Source organism: Mustela erminea, chromosome 4 (genome assembly GCF_009829155.1).
Source record: "Mustela erminea isolate mMusErm1 chromosome 4, mMusErm1.Pri, whole genome shotgun sequence".
NCBI lineage: Eukaryota > Metazoa > Chordata > Mammalia > Carnivora > Mustelidae > Mustela > Mustela erminea.
In genome coordinates this window covers 89302905-89324606 of record NC_045617.1, presented here as the reverse complement: position 1 = coordinate 89324606, position 21702 = coordinate 89302905, and the positions used below count along the sequence as shown (strand labels likewise).

The 21702-nt window shown below is 46.5% G+C and overlaps 1 protein-coding gene across 1 annotated transcript; it reads left to right on the top strand.

Annotated features, from left to right (window-relative positions):
* PRPH2 (peripherin 2) lies at nt 1–19229 on the top strand. The gene is made up of 3 exons (XM_032339994.1): nt 1–833; nt 14479–14725; nt 17560–19229. The coding sequence occupies exons 1-3, from the start codon at nt 253–255 to the stop codon at nt 17770–17772; spliced, it is 1041 nt and encodes a 346-aa protein (XP_032195885.1). The 5' UTR covers nt 1–252; the 3' UTR covers nt 17773–19229.
* The last annotated feature ends 2473 nt before the right edge of the window (nt 19230–21702 follow it).

The window sequence follows — 21702 nt, the reverse complement described above, 5'->3', positions numbered from 1 at the left end:
TTGGCCAGGAAGGAAGCTGTAGGAACATCGCAGAGACTGGGCCCCTTCCTGCGCCTCTGCAGCCCATTACCACGACTACGTCCCTGGGGGTCCCAGGGGAAGGAGCTCAACATGGGCAGCGCCCAGGGTGGCTCCCTGCAGCGTGGGCCATCTGCTCCCTTCCCAAGGCCCTGAGTTTTCAGCCTCCAGGCTCACAAAGGTCAGGAGTGGGAGCTGTGCTGTGGGAAGCTGCCTGGACTGCACTCGGCAAGCATGGCGCTGCTGAAGGTCAAATTTGACCAGATGAAGCGGGTGAAATTGGCCCAAGGGCTCTGGCTCATGAACTGGCTCTCGGTGTTGGCTGGCATCGTCATCTTCAGCCTAGGGCTATTCCTTAAGATCGAACTGCGGAAGAGGAGTGAAGTGATGAATAATTCAGAGAGCCATTTTGTGCCCAACTCCTTGATAGGGATGGGGATGCTATCCTGTGTCTTCAACTCTCTGGCGGGCAAGATCTGCTATGACGCCCTGGACCCTGCCAAGTACGCCAAGTGGAAGCCCTGGCTGAAGCCATACTTGGCTGTCTGTGTCCTCTTCAACATTGCCCTTTTGCTGGTGACCCTCTGCTGCTTCCTCATGCGGGGATCCCTGGAGAGCACCCTGGCCCACGGGCTCAAGAATGGCATGAAGTACTACCGAGACACAGATACCCCTGGCAGGTGTTTCATGAAGAAGACCATCGACATGCTGCAGATTGAGTTCAAATGCTGTGGCAACAATGGCTTTCGAGACTGGTTTGAGATTCAGTGGATCAGCAATCGCTACCTGGACTTCTCCTCCAAAGAAGTCAAAGAGTGAGTGGGTCTCTGGTCCTGGGTTCAGAGCTAGATGGGGACTCGGAGGCCCATGGGGGTGCTCTGTGTCACAACTTAGTACAGTGTGTGGGAGGCTGGATTCACTTGGCCTATAGAAAGTTGCCAATATGCTAACATTTTTTACCTATAAAGATGGCGATGTCATATGTTCCACCTAATGTCTGGCAGGAATGGCTGTCGGAGGAAGGTGTCGAGTTATAGAAGTTGCTTGGATAGGAGTCTCCAGGGAGGAAGACACAGCCAGGAATGTGAGTCTGCTTCATTCAGTAGGGATGGGGCACTCACAGATCACAAATACTGAGATGTCACTTGGTTCTTCATCTTATTCACTCAAAGTTCATGCATTCAGTACCAGAACTTAAATTTCCTGGTTAGTTCCCCTTGTTTTCCAACCTTCTGACTTGGAGCATCTCAAGGTGTTTGTCCTTGGGTATGGTGGAAAGAGCAGAGGACAGGGCAGTCAGGAGGTCCAGGCTATAGTCTAGGATGTGTTGTAACTTAGCTTGTGACCTTGGGTAAGTCACTTGCCACTCCGGTCCCCTGCTTGAACCATCTTTTAAATGAAGGCACTGGAATAGATAATCTTGAGAGGTCACCTCCTAGCTTCATCTAGAGCCTGGCATACAGCAGGTGCCTATTAAATGCCTGCTGGTGTGTACTTCTTGAATCACGATAGTGTGACACAATAATGTTTCTAGAGTATTTGCGGTGTGAATAAAAATAAAATCCTGAGGTGCGATGTAGTACTGGTGAGCTAGAGGTGGAGGTGAGAGCGGCTGACTCCGGCCCACTGCTCTTCCCAAAAGACCCACCACTATGGGTCTCAAGTCATTTTCCAGGGAAAGGGTGGCTTGCCCTGAGCCTGTGGCTCGTCCTCACCTCTTCTTTCCATCCCATCCAACCCATTCCCTGGCTGAGGCAAGGGGTCAGCTGTTCATCCAGGTTGGTCCTGGGTAAGACTGGTGAGTCCAGGGGGACTTGCACACAGGGTGCTGGGCACGCCGGCAGCAGGGCACAGCTGAAGCCCGGACAACACCCAGGAAGCCCAGATGGGCTAGCTTAGCTGCACCTCAGATGGAAGGAAAGTCAGACTGAAGGTCACTGTTGGGGCTTCTATTTTCTCTGTGGGTGGGGATTACTGCTACAAATCTCCAGTCAAGGAGAGGCTGGTAAATCGCTTTGCCCTTCCTAGGTGACAGGTCTTGCAGGGACAGCACAAGGTGGCAGGACTCACACAATCTGCTGCAGGAGGGACAAGCAGAATTCCTGGGCATGGGAGTGGGAGAGGGGGTGAAGCTGAAACAGCCTTTGTGAGCAAATAAGAAAGGGCTTTACTTTTTCCTGTCGTTTTCCTTGATTGCCTTCTGCACAGAGTTAGTTGCAGGAGAGATGTACAAAATCTCTCTGTAATCCCCAAATCTCCGCTTGGCCCGGAGCAGAGAAATTCTCCAGCTTGTTCTACTCCCAATGGCTGGCTTATCTGCATTGGCAGGCAAACAGCAGGCTTGATCCGAACCACCTCAATGCTTCATACCAACTTGCTGGAGTGAAGCTATCCTAACTCGCTGACTTAAAAAAAGTTTCTCAGCTACACAAAAAAATGCAGTGACAACATTAAGAGAAACAAAAACAGGAAAAAGAATTCAAGCCAGATTCTCACCCACCACAGACTAATGGCTTTAATTTCCTCCCATTTTGGTTTAGTCTTGTTAACATTTACATAATAAATAACGTAACCATGGAATAAATACAACTGAGCGCCCCATTTTGTAATATGATCACGTAATATTTGCATAATGTTCAAAACAACTGTTTTCTCCCCAGCTTTGTTTAAATATAATTGACAAATAGCCTAGCGTGTGTTTAAGGCACAGAACATGTTGATTTGATACACTTAGGTATTGCAAAGTGATTACTATGGTCACGTTAGCTGACACGTGCATCATGGCACGTAATGGCCACTGGTTTTTTGTGGTGAGAACTCCCTTAGCAAGTTTCAAGGATCTCACACAGTATAGTTAACTATAATCGCCATGTTGTGCAGAAGATCCCCAGAACTTACTCATCTTATCACTGGAAGTTTGCACCCTTTCACCAACAACTCCCTTTCCCTCTCCCTGCCCCCAGCAACCGCAACCACCAGTCTAGTCTCTGTTTCTTTGTGTTTGTTTTTTTAGATTTTACAGGTCAGTGAGATCATCAAGTATTTGTGTAAAGGGATCATGTTTCAGTGATGCATCATATTACACTCACTGAAAGGACACCCTTAGGCATTTAGGGTGTTCTAATTTGCCTCTTCTGGTAACACTGGAGTAGGCTTTGGCTTCTGTCTCTTTGTCTCTGTCTCTCTCTTACTTTCCTTAGACTAAGTTTCCAGGTGGAAAGTGTACCTGTTGGCTGTAACTTTCCATAAAGCTGGTCTTAAGACACAATGTTAGAACTGAAATGCCTTTCTCCTTTCCAAAACCTCCCTCGAGGTCACCCTCCTGTGCTAAGGGTACAGTCTCATAGGGTCACCTTCACAGAGAGAGGACCACGTCATTGCTTTCTGCAAATTCTCATGTTTGACCAGTGGACAACACCTGTGAGTGAGGGGAGGCTCCTGGGGTGTGGAGTGGCATTACCTCCCTTTCCAGGTGCTCACATTTTTTTCATGTCTTGACTTCTTTACTTAGGAGAATTATTAGTTTTCCTGACAAAGCTGGCCCCTGAAAATCCTCCTCTGAACAATCAAGTGTATTTGTTTTTGGGGAGGCCAAGTGGTGGGAAGTAGGAAGCATTTACTTTCTCTGGGTTTTCTCAGCAGCACCCTCAGTGGAGGGATCCGGAGGCAGCAAAACCAAGAGAGGCAGGGGTGGGTCCTGGCCAGAGAGCAGGACCAGGGAGAAGCTGCATCTTCCACCAAGACTTTTTTTTTTTTTTTTTTAAAGATTTTATTTATTTATTTGACAGAGATCACAAGTAGGCAAAGAGGCAGGCGGGGGTGGGGGTGGGGAAGCAAGCCCCTCGCGGAGCAGAGTGGGGCTCAATCCCAGGACCCTGAGACCATGACCTGAGCCGAAGGCAGAGGCTTAACCCACTGAGCCAGCCAGGTGCCTCAAGACTTTTTTTTTTTTTTTTTTAAAGGGTTTATTTGACACACAGAGAGAAAGAATAAGCGGGGGGAGTGGGAGAAAGAAAAGCAGACTCCCCACTGAGCAGGGAGCCTGATGTGGGGCTCAATCCCAGGACCCCGGGATCATGACCTGAGCTGAAGGCAGACACTTATTAATCAACTGAGCCACCTAGACACTCCTTTCACCAAAATTTTTTTAAGGAATTCTTCACTTTTTTCTCTTTTTCCTCTCCCCACCAAATTCAGACTAGCCAATAAAAAGGCTGGGGTAGCCTCAGTTTCCTCCTTGACCCTAAAGACTCTGAGAGGTAATCCCAGGAGCAGTGAGCTGGTTGGAGGTGGGAAGACTGCAGAAAATGCACCAAGCTCCTCCAGTGACACTGGTCCTAGGTAGGGCAGTGTCTAGTGCCAATGACTTCTGGTCCTTTCTGGAGGCTCTGCCCCTGGGACATCTCTCTTCATTCCATACTATGCACACCTTGCTGGACTGGGCTACAGAAAACATTTCCAGCCTGGGTGCTGAAAGGTGGAACTGGGTTCCTGCACACAGGGCTCCCTGGGACCTCCCAAGCAATGCCCCTCCTCCAATGGTCCCCTGACAAACTGAGCACAGAGCTTGTGGTCCTGGCAAACATGGAGGGGTGCGGTGCCTGGGTGGCTCAGTCAGTTGGGCGGCTGCCTTCGGCTTGGGTCATGGTCCCAGGGTCCTGGGATAGAGCCCCACGTTGGGCTCCCTGCTCAGCGGGAAGCCTGTTTCTCCCTCTCCCTTTCTCCCTCTGCCTGCTGCTCTGCCCGCTTGTGCTCTCTCTGTCAGATAAATAAATAAAATCTTCAAAAAAAACCAAAAAACAAAACCCATGGAGGGGTGGCTGGTGTTTAGAGATTTCTTAGGGGGATCTTTAAGATCAAGGACTGTTTCCTGAAGGCTCCTGGACTAAATATCAATTGAAGATTTTTTTTTTAAGATTTTATTTATTTATTTGACAGACAGAGATCACAAGCAGGCAGAGAGGCAGGCAGAGAGAGAGGAGGAAGCAGGCACCCTGCTGAGCAGAGAGCCCGATGCGGGGCTTGATCCCAGGACTCTGAGATCACGACCTGAGCCGAAGGCAGCGGCTTAACCCACTGAGCCACCCAGGCGCCCCTCAATTGAAGATTTTTAAAAAAGATTTCTTTTTCTTTTTTTTGAGAATCTTTTTTTTTGTTTTTTAAAAGATTTTATTTATTTATTTGACAGAGAGATCACAAGTAGGCAGAGAAGCGGGGGGGGGGGTGGGGGGGCAATAGTAGGCTTAACCTACTGAGCCACCCAGGTGCCCCAAAAAAGATTTCTTTTTTTTATCCACTTGAGAGAGACGGTGAGAAAAAGAGAGAGAGAGAGAGAATAGGCAGGGGCTCGGGGTAGAGGGAGAGGGAGAAGTAGTCTCCCACTGAGCAGAGAGCCTGAGTGAAGGCAGAAGCCTAACCCACTGAGCCACCCAGGCGCTCCACCCCAGATTTTTATGAGCTTAGAATCTCCCCATCTGCCCCACCCCGGCAGTCCCAGGCAAATAGCCTGCTGGTCACACCCCACCCCCAGTCTGCCCTATCACTCTGTTGTCAGGTCCCACATTCATTCTGCACAAAACCCCTCCCTGGGGAGTTTATAGTTCTTTTAGGTGTTGTTCTTCTGTTAGGTATTGTTTTCTCTATTTTATAGGAAATATATATCTATTTTATTTCTCTTTCTATTCTATTATTCTATTATTATTATTACTATTATTATTCTATTTTTATTTCTATATCTATTTTATTTATAGGAAAAATATATCTATTTTATTTCTATATTTTATAGGATGGGAGCCTCAGGTTGAATCTCACAGCAAGAAGCAGGGGTCGATTTTTAAAAACCAGGCTTATTGATATCATTCACATTCCTTACAACTCACCCACTGAAAGAGGACTGTTCAATGGTTTTTGGCATGTCCACAGAGCTGTGCTACCAGTCAATACCATAGCTCACTCTAGAACATTTTCATCATGGGGCAGGGATGGCCTGTATCCTGGCCTCCCATGGCCTGCCTCTAAAGAACCACTGTCTCCTCTCTGTCTCTATATTCCCCCCTCTTCTGGACACCTCATTTGAATGAAATCATATAATATTGGTCCTTTTGGGCCTGGCTCCTCTGACTTAGCATAATGTTTTTGAAGTTCAACCATGTTGCTACATTTGTTAGACTGTCCTTCCCTTTTATGGACAAATGATATCCTGTTGGATGGAGGGCCAGGTTGTAATTCTGCTCCTTCCAGATGACCATGCTGCTTGCCAGTGATGTCGAAGTCACCTTGCATAGCTTCAGTGTTAGATGAATCTGTGCCCTTACCGACTGAAACTTGGAATTATCCAGGCCACGCTGTCTTCTCTCATCCTGTCTTTCTCTGTCTTCTTGTCACCAATGTCGTCCTCCTCCAGAGGGACAGTGGAAGGTGTCGGCAGAGATGACCTAGGCTTGAGAAACTTCTGTGGACTGACTGGATTCCAGTTCTTCTGTGCTCAGGTCCTAGATAATCGTGAGGTGGCCGCACAGAAACCAGAGACACTAGCAAGGCTGCCTGCGGCCTGTGGCAAGCGAGGCTTGGGGTTCGCTCTACCCTGTGTCTACCTTCTCACCAGCTCTGGACTGGTGCTCCTGTGGGTGGGGAGACATGCTCCCTTATAACTGGGGGAAGCCCTCGGAGGGAGAAGCCATGTCCAGGGATGCTGTCCCCCTCAGCCCCTGAATCTTCAGGGTAAGTTATCAAGACAGAGGTTTGTAGTTCCTATTCAGTGCTTATTTTATTTTACTGCATTTTTGACTTTCATCATGGAAAATTTCAAGCATTCACCAAAGTAGAGAGATGATGGCTTTCCACGTACACCTCTCTTAGCTTCAACAGAACACACATTCTTGTTTTCTTGTTTCATTTCTACCATTCTCCCAAACACATATTATCCCCTCTGAGTATCTTTTTTTTTTTTTTAAGATTTTATTTATTTATTTGACAGACAGAGATCACAAGTAGGCAGAGAAGCAGGCAGAGAGAGAGGGAATCAGGCTCCCTGCTGAGCAGAGAGCCCGATGCGGGGCTCGGTCATGACCTGAGCCGAAGGCAGAGGCTTTAACCTCCTGAGCCACCCAGGCACCATCTCCTGAGTATCTTAAAGCAAATCCTGGGCATGGTTTCCTTTCACCTGTAAATACTTGTGGAGGCATTTCTAACAGGTAAAGAGGGTTTGTTTTTTGTCTTTTTGTTTTTGTTTGATATAAGCACAATAGTAATCATGACCAACAAAACTAGCAGCAAGATCATCTGGTCTGTTCAGTCTTCTCTGATTGCCTCAAACTATCTTTTCCAGTTGGTTTGTTCAAATCAGGAGCAAAACAAAGCCCACATTGCGCATTTGGTTCTTTGATCACCTTTTTTTGTTTCTTTTTTTTTAAAGATTTTATTTATTTATTTGACAGGCAGAGATCACAAGTAGGCAGAGAGGCAGGCAGAGAGAGAGAGGAGGAAGCAGGCTCCCTGATGAGCAGAGAGCCTCATACGGGGGGCTCGTTCCCAGGACTCTGAGATCATGACCTGAGCCAAAGGCAGAGGCTTAATCCACTGAGCCACCCAGGCACCCCCACTTTTGTTTCTTTTACTCTAGAACAGTTACTGTCATGCCATGGGTGTATTGAAGGAATGGGGCTATTCGTCCTAAAGAATTCCTTACATTCTCAGCCGGGCAACAGCAGCCAAGTGGTGTCATCTAAGTTGTTCTTATGTCCCCATAAGCCAGTAGTTAGGGCTGAGGTGGGCTTGGATTCAGGTTTGGTTTTAGCAAGAATACTTCCTGGGGTGCCTTGTATATCTTAATGCATCACATGAAGAGAGTGAAGTCTTCAGCCAGTTTATAGCAATTCCTTCAAAGTGTCCCCTGATTTCAGGATGAGCAGAGTTTTAGTGTCTTGGGGTGAGAGGCCTTAGCACCAGGCACTGTCACAGCCAGGAGGGGTTGGCCTGGAGCCCTCAGTCTGAAGGAGAAGTTGGCACCAAGCTCTCTCAGTTTCCCATCCCACTCAGGGAATCCACAGGCTACAGACTCCTGTTCACTCTTTCTGAACAATTTACAGAGATTTCATGAAGACCAGACCTTGGCTAGGAGCTCCCCGAAGGCAAGACTGAGTTTCCCCTCAGACTGGGATTCCTTGAGGGCTGTGCTGTGTCTCCTCCTCAGAGTGGTGTTCTCCTGAGGGCAGGACTATGTCTCCTCCCATCAGACTGACGCTTCCTGAGGGCAGGACTGTATCTCCCCACTCAGACTGGGGCTTCTTGAGGGCTGTGTAGTTTCTTCTCCCCTCAGACTGGAAATGCCTGAGGACAACGCTCAGGACAGCATAGGGGAGGCAGGTCTGACTTGATAGAGGGTGAAACTTCCCTGGGCACCCAGCCTAGGATCTGTTGGGGTCTCACACCTCTGGAAGTATGTCCCACACCCCACTCTCCTCTAGAAGCATCACCTTGTTTACTTACTGCTTGTCCTGGTTCCAACGACAGATTAAGGCCCCACTCACCCTCTTAAGACAAAGCCAGGCAAGGAGAGCTCCTTAGGTGGTGAGCTGGCTATTTATATCAGAGTATTTCCCAGGCTACAAATCTTGCTCTGCTCAGGGCTCACCAGGGCTTGTAAGGGTCTTGATTAAGATAATACCTGTTTTCTAGCATACTCAGCCACAGCCAAGTCATATATGACTTGGGAAAATCATCATGTCAGAGTTTTCCTGGAAAAACCAACGTAATTTAGGAGGTAAATCAATAAATGAACAAGGAAAGGCATATGGAAATAAACAGTGGAGGGGAGTAGGGAAGGCAGGAATATAACTGATAATGAATCAGTCCCCAACTGGAATGCTAAGTGACACTTGTGGGAACCTTGGCAATTCACCTGGCCTTTGTCAGACTCAGTTATCTCATCTGAGAAATGACATGACAGGGGCGCGGTAGAGAGTAAATGGAATAATACACATATAGCAGTTGATATACAGCAGTATAGTATTAGCATTTCCTTAAAGATGTTCTTTTTTTTTTTTTTAATGTGACTGGACATAAAGTACTGCAGGTGGTGAGGGAAGACACAAATGGGAGACACAGCCCTGCCCTCAGGGAGCTCCAGTCTGAGGGGAGACACAGCCTTGTCCTCAGGGAGCCCCAGTCTGAGGGGAGACAGAGCCTAGTCCTCAGGGAGCCCCAGTCTGAGGGGGAAGACACAATCCTAATTCAGAGAATCCCAATCTGAGGGGAGATGTAGCTTTGTCTTAACAAGGCTAGCAAGGTGATTTTTCCACTTGGGGGAGTGAGCTAGGTGAGGAGGAAAGATAAGGGCTCTCCAGAAGGCCAGCCTGCAGAGTAAGGGTAGCTCAGAGCCTCACTGGCCTCAGCTCACACAACTGCAAGCCTGGCCTTCACTTCAGATACACATGTAATATGCATGAGGCAGGTCCATAGGCTTTACCCCAACTTAATACGCCTGGAGACTGCATAAGGAGCAAGAACCTCCAACAGACAGGAAGGACCTAAGAGACTCTGAAGAATCTCTGAGGGGAGGAGTGGGCAACTGCTATGGGCTAGTCTCCCACTTCTTGTTCACTACTTCTTCTGTAGCACAATCTGGTGGATTGCAAGGTCCTGCCTACCTGGCCATGGGCATTCTCTGAGGGCCTGTGTCAAGTGCATGCCACACCTTGCCTCATTTAAAGCTCCCCACAGCTCCCAAGAGAGTAATCCCCAACTCACAGAGGTCCAGAGGATGAAGTTCCACAGATCAGAAAGGCAGACTTGGGACTCAAAGTCTGGGTCCCTCTACTATTTCACTCTTCTCATGGGGATATTGGGAATGGCCCAGGTGGGATGTTGTGATGGTGGGAGAAAGCTAAAGGGACAGCCTGCAGGTCAGGAAAAAGGACAGACAGAAATTGAGCTCAGAGACCCCCAGCATCAAGAGACTGGGGATGGGAGATTACTGTCTGCTCAGTTGGGCAGGGACTGCTGGCTCAAGAGGGGGACAGGAATCCCAAACTGATAGCCTCTCTGCTTCAGTCTTCCCAACGTGGACCACCCAGGGTCCCACCACCAGATGCTGAGCTGGGTCTGCAGGGAGAGAGCAGAGTGGTTTCTGCTCCCACTGTGCTCTCGGTGCACTCAGTTAGACTCAAGGAAGAACTTCAGTAGCAACCGCTTTAGTCAGCGACAAATGTCTAATAGGGCTTGCCTCAGGTCAGCAGTGAGCTGTGCTCTTACAGACATGGTTGCTGTCCCCACAGAAGACTCTCATAGTCTCTTCTTGGTTGGCAGAAACCCTGCCACCTGCTCCTAAGTGTCTACTGCCCAGTGGTGTTGAGTGGTCTGTTCATTGTCACAGTTGTTTCCTGAGAGCACACAGAGCACATGTGAAGGCTCCTGCTCCATCGCCTCACCTAGGCTTGGCCATGAGTCCATGCTTGTTGCGAACTTACTACGTACCAGCCACTCTTCCAAGACTTTTTACATGCATGCCTTCATACGATCTCATATCAACTCCATTTTACAGATGAGGAAGCTGAGGCCTAGAGAGGCAGAGGAACTTGTCCAGAGGAATGGACTGGGAGTAAGTTCAGGTGATCCTGCTCTTACCACTGTTCTGGATCTCCTGTGTACCCAGACCCACCCTTTCTCTGGGCAAGGGTCCTGCCCAGGGAGTAGAGGGACTGGAGAGTGTGTGGAAATATGGTCACCATAACCCAGGCAAGGACTGTTCTGGAACCAAGGAGGCCACATTGTGCAGAACATTCCTGAAGTCTTAATTATACTGATCAACAGACAGTTCACAGAAATGGAACCACACATGACCCTTCAACATAGCAGAAGATACTCAACTTCATTCATAATGAGAAAAATGGAAGTTAGATACTATCTTCCAGCTATCAGGTTGGCAAAGGTCAAAAATCAAACCTGTGTGGGTATAGCCATGAAGGATAGGTTGTCTCATGCATGTCTGTTGGGGATGTGATTGTACAAACTACAGAGTGAAATATGGCAGGGATCTAGGGTAATTACAGATGGACCCACCCTTTGATGCAGGGATACCTCTCTAGGAATTGACCCTCTAGATATATTCACAATACCCAAAATGTTTGTATTGACAGGCCACTGGGAAAACCCTAAATATCCAGCAGTAGGGAACTGACTAGTATTCCATGGATCACCTGTACAATGGTGATACCATGCAGCTCATTAAAAACCTGGAAGACAGAGGTGCCTGGGTGGCTCAGTGGGTTAAGCCTCTGCCTTCAGCTCAGGTCATGATCCCAGGGTCCTGGGATCAAGCCCCACATCGGGCTTTCTGCTTGGCAGGGAGTCTGTTTCCCCTTCTCTCTCTGTCTGCTTCTCTGCCTACTTGTGATCTCTGTCAAATAAATAAATAAAATCTTTAAAAAAATAAAATAAAAAAAAGAATGTCCATCACTAATTAAAAAAAAAAAAAAACAAAAAACCTGGAGAACACTCTCCACTAGTAGACATAAAAAGATCTCAAAGATTCTGCTAAAGGAAAAAAGGTTCAAGACAGTACATTACCATCGGGGTAAAAAAACAGGAAGAATAAGAATATTTGCAGATTCTGTGTTTACTTTTCATGTATGAAGCCTTTTTATTATTTATATTTATTTATTGAAAGATTTTACTTATTTGATAGAGACACAGCCGAGAGAGGGAACACAAGTCGGGGAGTGGGAGAGGGAGAACCAGGCTTCCCGCCGAACAGGGACCCTGATGCGAGTTTCGATTCCAGGACCCTGGGATTATGACCTGAGCCGAAGGCAGATGCCCAATGACTGAGTCACCCAGATGCCCCGTATGAAACCTTTTTAGAAGGACAGACAGTTGGCTACAGCTGGGTGTACCTGGAGGTCAAGGGACAAGAATGAGTGGCAGACTAAACATGGACATTTAGAAGCTAAACATTGAAATTAACATTTCAATGAACATTGTTGAAAAGAATTTCTTTTTATTAATGTTTTTTGAAGATTTTATTTATTTGAGAGAGCGCATGAGAGAGAAAGAGAGCCAGAGCACAAGTGGGGGGAGGGGCAGAGGGTGAGGGAGAAGCATGCTTCCCACTGAGCAGGGAGCCCCATGCGGGCTCAATCCCAGGACCCTGAGATCGTGACCTGAGCCAAAGGCAGACGCTTAACTGAGCCACCCAGGCGCCCATTGAAAAGAATTTCTATTATTTATTCATATATTATTGAGGTATAGTTGACATGCAACATTATATTAGTTTTGGATACAACATACGATTTTTTGTTTGAATAAAATGCAAAGTTATCACCACAATAAATCTAGCTAGCATCCATCACCATATATAGTTAGAGAATTTTTTTTCTGGTGATAAGAAACTTCAAGATGAACTCTCTTGGCAGCTTTCAAATAGGCTATACAGCATTATTAACTATAGTCACCATGCTGTATATTACATCCCCAGGACTTATTTATTTATAACTGGAAGCATCTACTTTGGTCACCAACAGCCATTTTACCCACCTATCTCACCTGCCTCTGGTAACCACAAATATTCTCTGTATCTATAAACTTGTTTTTTTGGCTTGTTTTGTTTTTAGAGTCCACATATAAGTGAGATCAAATTGTATTTGTCTTTATTATTTCACTTGGCATAATGTCCTCAAGGTCCATCCGTGTTGTTTCAAATGGCAAGATTTCTTTTTTTATAGATTTCTTTAAAAGATTTTTTTTTTTTAAAGATTTTATTTATTTATTTGACAGACAGAAATCACAAGTAGGCAGAGAGGAAAGCAGAGAGAGAGAGGAGGAAGCAGGCTCCCTGCTGAGCAGAGAGCCCGATGTGGGACTCGATCCCAGGACCCTGAGATCATGACCTGAGCCGAAGGCAGCGGCTTAACCCACTGAGCCACCCAGGCGCCCAAGATTTTTTTTTTTTTTTTAATAGCTGAATAATATACCATTGTGTGTGTGTACCAAAGTTTCTTTATCCATTCACCCATCAATGGACACTTAAGTTGTTGCCATGTTTTGGCTTTTATAAATAATGCTGGAGTGAACACAGGGATACATATATCTTTTCAACTTAATATCTTCTTCTTTCAAGATTTTATTTTTAAGTAACCTCTACACTCAATGTTGGGCCTGAACTCACAACCCCGAGATCAAGAGTCACATGCTCCAATGACTGAGACAGCCAGGTGCTCCTCGAGTTAATGTTCTCATTTTCTTTGAATACCCAGAAGTGGAATTATAATTTCTACTTTAAATAATTACATGCTTTCTATTCTTGCGTTGTAAAAATATGCCACTATTATGTAATGTATTGTTCATGTGCAAATTAAAAAAAACTTGATACTCAAGATGACAGGCATACACTCGCACAGATCTTAAGTATGAAGCTTGATGACGTCTCGCACATAAGACACCTGGGTAACTGCACTCAGGTCAGACAGGACATACCCAGATGCCTGAAGAGGATGGGGAGAGCCTTCACTGTAAAGATGTCTGCCCCTTTTGAATTCTCAACCCAGATGAATGTATGGTACGCCCTAACAAATACATAGTAAAAAATGGAAGTGCAGAAGTAATGTGCACTGCATCCTTCAGGTGAGTAAGGAGAGCCCACCTGGCCACAGGCAGAGTTCACTGTGGACATCAAGCAAGCTGACGGCAAGGACTGTGACTGTCCAGTCTCATTCCCTGCCCGCACATAGACCCGGGCCAGAGCAGGACTTCTGGAAACATCTCTTGACCATAGAACTGGTCTGGCCAGAGGGGGCCTTGGTTCCCAGTGACTTGTTATTGGGAGACAGAAGGTTGGAGACAGGGCTGGGGGCTAAAAGGTTGTTGGCAAGTCTTGTCCTAGTCACCACCTGTCCTGTTCCCCTTCCTACCAGCTTGACATGGCTCCAAATAATCCCTGCAGGCCACAGGGTGGTTGGATGAATTTCTACGTTTCTTACTGACTTGCTTCTTGATTCATCATCTGTTTCAACCCTGTAGGACATTAGCTCTAGGAAGGCAGGAAGATTGGTTTTCTAGGGTAATTTCTCTCTCTCTCTCTCTTTTTTTAAGATTTTATTTATTTGACAGAGAGAGACACAGTGAGAGAGGGAACACAAGCAGGGGGCGGGGTGGGAGAGGGAGAAGCAGGCTTCCTGCTGAGCAGGGAGCCCGATGTGGGGCTCAATCCCAGGACCCTGGAATCATGACCTGAGCTGAAGGCAGACGCTTAACAACTGAGCCACCCAGGCGCCCCATCATTTCTCTATCTTCAGCTCCTAGAACAGTGGCTGGCACATAGTAGATGCACAACAAATATTTATCAAGAATGAATGAATGAACAAATGGATGAATGAATATTATAGATTTTCAGAGTCAGGGGATGGGGGGAGTTGGCTCCTGGTGAGAAATCCAAGAAGCCTCTCTCAAGCCATCTTTCTCCTCTAGTCGCATCAAGAGCAATGTGGATGGGCGATACCTGGTGGATGGCGTTCCCTTCAGCTGCTGCAACCCCAGCTCACCACGGCCCTGCATTCAGTACCAGCTCACCAACAACTCAGCGCATTACAGCTACGACCACCAGACAGAGGAGCTGAACCTATGGGTGAATGGCTGCAGGGCCGCCCTGCTGAACTACTACAGCAGCCTCATGAACTCCATGGGTGCTGTCGCCCTCCTTGTCTGGCTCTTTGAGGTAGGCTTTGGGCCAGGTGGGGGCGAGGAAGTGGGAACCACCTGCTCCATTTGGATTTCATGGGTGGGGCCTGGCCTGGAGTGCTTGTCTCTCTCCTTGGCACCAGCCCTTAGCCTAGCTGTGGGTCAGGCAGGCCTAAGTTTCAATCCCAGCAACCTTCATTATTTTTTGTTTCTTTCCTATGACTCAAAAAATAGTTTATTGAGGTGAAATTCATGGAACATAAAATGAACAATTGAAAGTGAGCAATTCAGTGGCAGTTAGTACATTCACAATGTTGTGTAACCATGACCTCTATCTAGCTCTAGATTTTCATCACTCCCAAAGAGAAGCTCATACCCATTAAGGAGCATACTCCCCATCTCTTTCCCCCCAGCCCCTGGCAACTGTTAATCTGTGCTCTGTTCTTGTGTATTTATCTATTCTGGACATTTTATATAAATGTCATCACAATATGTAACTTTCCTGTCTGGCTTCCTTCACTTTGCATGTTTTAGAGGTTCATCCTGTGCCTTTGTTTTTTCAGTCTGAGGTTGTGGAAAGTTATTTAACCTCTCTGTTATAGGGTGCCGATAGCATTAGCTTTGGGACTCCTGGGGGGCAAAAGGAGATAATACGTACATTGTGTTCAGGAAATGGGAGCTGTTTGGATTTGTGATTCTCTGGAGACTCTGGTAGCAATTTAGCTGTTATTCTAATTAGTGTGTTCATCTGATCTCACCTGTAAGGCTTAATTCCTCTCTGTACAGAAGAGTTTGGGATGTAGCCATTTATTCATTTATTGAAGAGTTAGTTCTTGGAGTGCTAGGCGCTGTCCTGGGTGCTGAATGAAAGCAAGTATTAGGGAGTGATGAACCATGGGGGTAGAGAGGGTGACTTAGGGGCTCCTGCTTTGTGCTAACAGCAGAAAATCCAGACCCCCAGATTCACAAGTACAAAGCAAGAAGCCTTAGGTGGGGAAAGTTTGTCCATTAGAGAAGATTCACTGAAAGTCTCCTTTAAGTAAGTTGTTCTCTTAGTGCTATGGAAGTTCACACTTAGTTGTGCCCTTGGCTGAGATGACTGCTTCTAACTCACTACATCACATTAGAGGTACTGTAAAATCTGGGGATGGGCTGGTTGGGAAGGGAGGGCTTCTTTTATTGTTGAGGCACATGAATATCGTTTTATTGGCCATTGACTCCTTGAGGCACAGTCTTGGGTATGAGTGGGTTAAGCTGGGCGAGAAGCTTACTGCTAGAAGGTCAGAAGGTCGTGTCCCCTGAAAACCCATGAAAAGAAGTCTGAAAGGATAACAGAAGTCAGTGGGAAAACGGGGTCCCACCAGTTGCCTCTCAGTTTGCTCACCATTCTAGGGAGCTAGTGACTGTACGAGATGAGGACGGGCTCACTGGAAACAGGGAGTAAATGCCCTTGATTTTTAGTTGAGGTCTTTGGTTAGCCAAACTCTGTGATGGGCACAAGGGTGGCTGAACTACTAACGCTAGGACTCTGGCCTGAGCCTTGCCCTGCTGGGCCTCACAATCCAGTTAGGAGGTGACATCTAACTCATGAACCACAGGGAGAACCATTACCAAGTGCAAAGTTCATAATGCAGCAGTAAGCCCCCTTCAGGAAAGCAGGAGGGGATCAGAGTGGGAGCATGCATACCAGAAGGACCTCCTGGAGGTGAGTTTTTCCACCATAAAAATATTTTTATAAAACTTTCAATAGACAACGACAATAACAAAAACCTAAAGCTATTAGTTACTAATGCCATCTACTATTGCAATGATAAAATACTCCTTGAGCATTGATTCAGTAGATGTTTCTTGAGGCCCTACGGCCATGGGGCGCTGTTCTAGGGGCTGGGAGACTGAATGAATGAGATGGATTAGGGGGTGGACATTCTCTGTAAGCAGGCCTCACCACCTCACGGTGTGTAAGAGAATAAAACCAGGAATCTGTGTAGAAACAAGTGGGTAACACAATACATTAGAACAGTGGAAACAGTACTTACCACGCTAACAACCAACTACGGCCGACATGTCTATTCATCCTTACTGCACACCACGTACCGCGCTCTACCGCTACTGACATGACACAGCATGCACACGCGGCGGAGACACTCCATCTGAAAATCTGTAAACCAGATGAGTTAACTGAGGCTTCTTAGTCACATGGCTTGCCAAGTGCCAGGACTGGGATTTGAACCCAGGCATTTTGGCTCCATAGCCTGCTGCAATGACTGCTAGTGAACAAATGCAAACTAATCACCCACTCATCCCTGCACGAATCAAAACAACAGAAGTAGAGAAAACCACATACAGTGGTACTGTTTGCTGAGAAGGGGGTGACTTTAATTCTGTATAGCAAATAGTTACCCAACACCCAGTACGGGCCAAGCACTGTGCTAGGAATGGGGTGGTTATGAGGCGAAGCCTGGGACTAATGCTCTCAGAATGTGAAACCTGAGAGGAGGAAGGAGAGTGAGTAGCAGGGCCACTCACAGAAGGCTGAAGCTGAATTAACAGGTGAATGTGGAGAGGAACAATGTTCTAGGCAAACAGCAAACGGTAAAAACTAGAGGGAAGAAGTGTGGATGGGACCCTAAGGAGCCCAGAGTGACCACAGAGAGAGGAGAATGGGGCTGGAGATGAGGCTGGAGAAGAGGCAGCTATCTTGAGCGCCAGGCCAGGCTGGTGTGCAGGCCCTCAACCGACCCAGACTCCAGAGATCCTGTCACACTTGTGGGGCCCCGGGGTTGAAGAGGCTGGTGGTCTGCACAGTTTCCTAATAGCTCCAGCCCCCAGCTCCTTCTCCCAGACCTCCTCTAAATCTCTTCTCCCCACCAGGTGACCATCACAATTGGCCTGCGCTACCTACACACAGCACTGGAAAGTGTGTCCAACCCGGAAGACCCTGAGTGTGAGAGTGAGGGCTGGCTTCTGGAAAAGAGTGTGTCGGAGACTTGGAAGGCCTTTTTGGAGAGTCTGAAAATGTTGGGCAAGAGTAACCAGGTGGAAGCTGAGGGTGCGGATGCGGGCCAGGCCCCAGAGGCTGGCTGATGGCCCCGGGGCACCCTCCCCTCCTAAACACGGAGAAGTAGCGGACTCCAAAAAGTGGATACACCCCCATCCAATCTGAATCTCCCAAGGAGGATGGCAATTTTACAGAGACTCTTCTGGATGGTGGGATTTAAAGTTTAGGATCCCTAAAAGCATTTGGCAAACATTTGTTGAATGACCTAAAAATGAACGAACCCCTACTCAGGCCCACTACTTTTGGATATGCCCTCATGGTGGACTCTTCACGGATCATTCTTCATAGCACATGAATTCAGTTCCACCCTGAAGCTACTGGCCACACATGAGGGCAGCTCCCCTTTAAAGTGTATGCCATTACGAGCTCCAAGTTGCTTCATTCTGTATCCAAAGCGTCACTCAGTACACAAGCAGAGAAGTCTAAAAAATGTCCTGGCCATGTTGTCATCTTTTTTTTTTTTTTAAATGCCAAGATCGACAGGTCAGCCATTTTATTTGTGTAATTGTGGAAGGGGGGGGCATTATACTTTTCTAAGAGTAATGCACTCTCAAAGCACTGAGGGCTTCACAAGAGGAAGTCTTCAATCATGGGGCAAAATAACCTAAAGACAGGGGATTACTTTCTCACCAAAAACACAGTTAAAGGCTACTTTTGTGTCACAGTCCCATGCCCTCACTTAGCCTGGAGCGAGCCATGGGCTGAGGAAGTCAGGTTATTTGCATGTTCCGGCAACATCTCACCCCTCAAGTGCCAGCTGACCTCCTTTGGCTTGTCTGCGGAAGCACTGGGTTAGATGGTTGCCCTTTACTGGAAGAGGAGCAACAATCAGATAAGAGTCCATCCTTTGGAGACCAGGCCTCACCTCTTGAGGGGCCCAGGAATACCCACACAGGTGGCCATGACAGCCTCCATGGACCACACGTACAGTCTACAGTGGAGCGCAAGGTGTCCTCTGGGAGATTCTTCCTGTTTCTCTTCCCAAATACCCATCCTGCAAAGCAATATTTCTGGAATGCCTCTGTATTAAAGAAGATTCCTTGAGACAGTCCATCTTCCTGAGCTAGTGATGGCAAGAGAAATTTTAACTTCTCTCAGAAAAGAAAAAAAAAGGAAGTTTTTAGGGGAAGGAGAGAATGACTTTGTTACTGTTCTGAAGTGTTCAGTGGGGAGAAAAAAACTTCTGGTGCTGCCTGGGGTATGTTCTGGGGCTCTAATTCTCCCGGGCATAAGATCAGATCAAAGATATTTGGACACTGTCAAGACTTTGGTCCCAGGTTTAATTTAATTAGACTTCTGAGTCTCTTTGAGACCAAAGAATGGTCCACACTGAAAATGCTGAGGGAGTCAGCCACCTCTGACAAGGGGCCTGGAACTCTCTCCCCTCAGGAGTGCTGAGAACCATCGTGAATGTGCTGCTCTAGGCCCATGTGTAACTATGCTGTTAACAGCTGTATGATAGACATTAAAAATTACATTGTGTGAAAATCATTTGTGTTAATGCCTATCTTAGCCTATTCAACAGTATGTTATCACAGCATTCCCAACTCTTAGCTAGTATTTGTTAACAAAGCCAAATTGCACTTGACCCTAAAAGGAAGCGTTTCAACAGGGTAGCTATGTTTCAACAAGATGGGTGTTAACCGCTCTCCCTCTTACCATTTCCTGTCTGTAAGTACAGTGATTATAAGGTTATCCAAATAATCTTGACATTTGCTAGTTTAGACCAGAGCTGAATTCATTTAATAGGTGGAATTTTAGTTTAACGATTTAAGCAAAAATTCCAAACCATCTTTCTTCCTGCACTGGTCAAAACGTATTTTCCCAAACAAGGAAATGTGAGTCTCTGTGGGCCAGGTAATAGGGCAGATGTAAATCGGAGAGCTGCTGGGAGGACTAAGGGTTAACTGACCTTACAATGAATATCCCTGGTTGGTTCAGAGCAGACTTAGGGCGACCTGCATTTATCAGGTCCTCTCAGGAAGCTGCTGGCAAGACTCTGTACCAGGACTTCCTTGTGTCTAACCTCAGTCTTTCCTGGGACAGTGTAAATTCATTTTTCCCCAGGGACTCAGCCAGGTTTTCAAGTCTGGCAGGCCTAGCCCTGGGGTAGGATGAGAGATAAAGGCATCACCTTAGGCCTTTTAAAACACTTACCCCATGGTGAAGTAAGTACTAGTTACTTATTTTTGAACGTTTAGGAAGACAAGTATCCTAGAATCCGTGGCTTTCAGTTTAAGAACCCACAGCCTCTTGCAACACTGTCCAGCGCAGAGCTGAGCCACCAGCAAATAAACCCCAAGTAACCTCAATACAAGTTAATAAGATTAAGTGCTTGCTCTGCATTGCATGGCCCCCTGCCCCTCCTTGTCCCGGCATCTGTAATGCTAGGCCAGCAGGTTTGCAGCTTAGCCAAGAGCTGGGGTGGGGGAAGGGGGAACCAAGACAGGGCCTCTGACCTACTACTGGGTAAGAACAGGGCTCCTGAAGACAGTGCAGCAGGCAGCAGCAGGGTGTGTTAGGAATAGGAATGTGGCAGTTGGGGGGTGGGGTGGGTGGGGACAGCATGTAAGTAAGGGAGAGAGGGGATGCCTTCCTGGTCCTCAGTGGGCAGGAAACTAGCTTGAAGGGAGGAAACAACAGTCTTTAACTTTCAATGGTACGCTTTGTCCTCCCAAAAAGAGAATGAGTATAAACAGCAAAGTTAAAGATGGTATACAGTCGCTTAAGATAAAGGGGCAACTTTAAAATAATAAAATATATAAACTATAAAATAGTTTATAAAATATAAAATAATAAAATTTTATTTTATTTTATTAACTAGGGGCAACTAGTTATTTACCCAAGGAGAATGGAAATGTAGGTCCACACAAAAACCTGTGCATTAATGTTTTCACTTTCTTCATATCACCAAAAACCACCCAAACATCCTTCACACCTGGTAACTGCATAAACATCTGCACAACGGAATGCGGCTCAGCAACCAAAATCATGTGGATGATTCTCCAACGCATTAGTCTTCTTAGTGAGAGAAGCCAGGCTCAAAAGACTACATGATATGTATTTATAGACCATTCTGGAAGAGGCAAAACAAAGGGACAGAAAGGTTAGTGGTTGGCTGGGGTGAGGATGGGGCAAGAAGGTGACCACAAAGGGGCTTGAGGGAGCTTCATGGGGACACAGAACTGTACTATTTGATTGTAGCAGTTGTTAAACAATGTATGCATTTGTTAAAATGCATAAAACTTTCCATTAAAAATTAGGGTGAATTTTACTGTGTGTAAAATAAACCTTAATAAACTTGACTTGAAAAAACAAGAGTACAGACAGAACAAGCAACATTTTCACAGGGCTAATGCTAACATTAGGACCAGGGAAGGGAGTAAGCTGGGAGCAACATGAAAGGCCAGGAGACAGGGAAAGTGGATGGAAACCTTGATTTCTTAGTTTATACCTTCCACTTTAAGGCAATTTTGAAAAGCACAGCAGAGCTCTTGTAGGTAGTAACTCTCCTGCAAATGAAGGATATACGTGTTCTGACATGGGTCTCTCATAATCAGTGTCTGGGGACTGTGTAATTATAAGGACACGGAGATTACCAGGGAAGAAAGAGAAAGAAGAGCATAAACCTGGAGACAAGTCTTGTTCCTGAGACAGACTTTGAATGCTCTGTTTTCCCAGTGATTTGAGGTTCAAAATGGTTCAGAAAGGTCATGAGTTGTCATAGCCAATGAATACGGAGATTAATCAGCTGAAATGATGATCCAGCTATCTCTGGGAAGGTCAAGATGGTTTGTCTGGCTAATGGCCATAACTGACACTAATAATATAAGCATCTTAATTTTCAAGCTAATACAGACGTCCCACTTTAGTTGTAGCAAGGTGACATGGGGAGCATTTCCATGGCATTTAAATGTGTGAAACAAAACAGAAAGAAAATGTAGGCAGATCCAAAG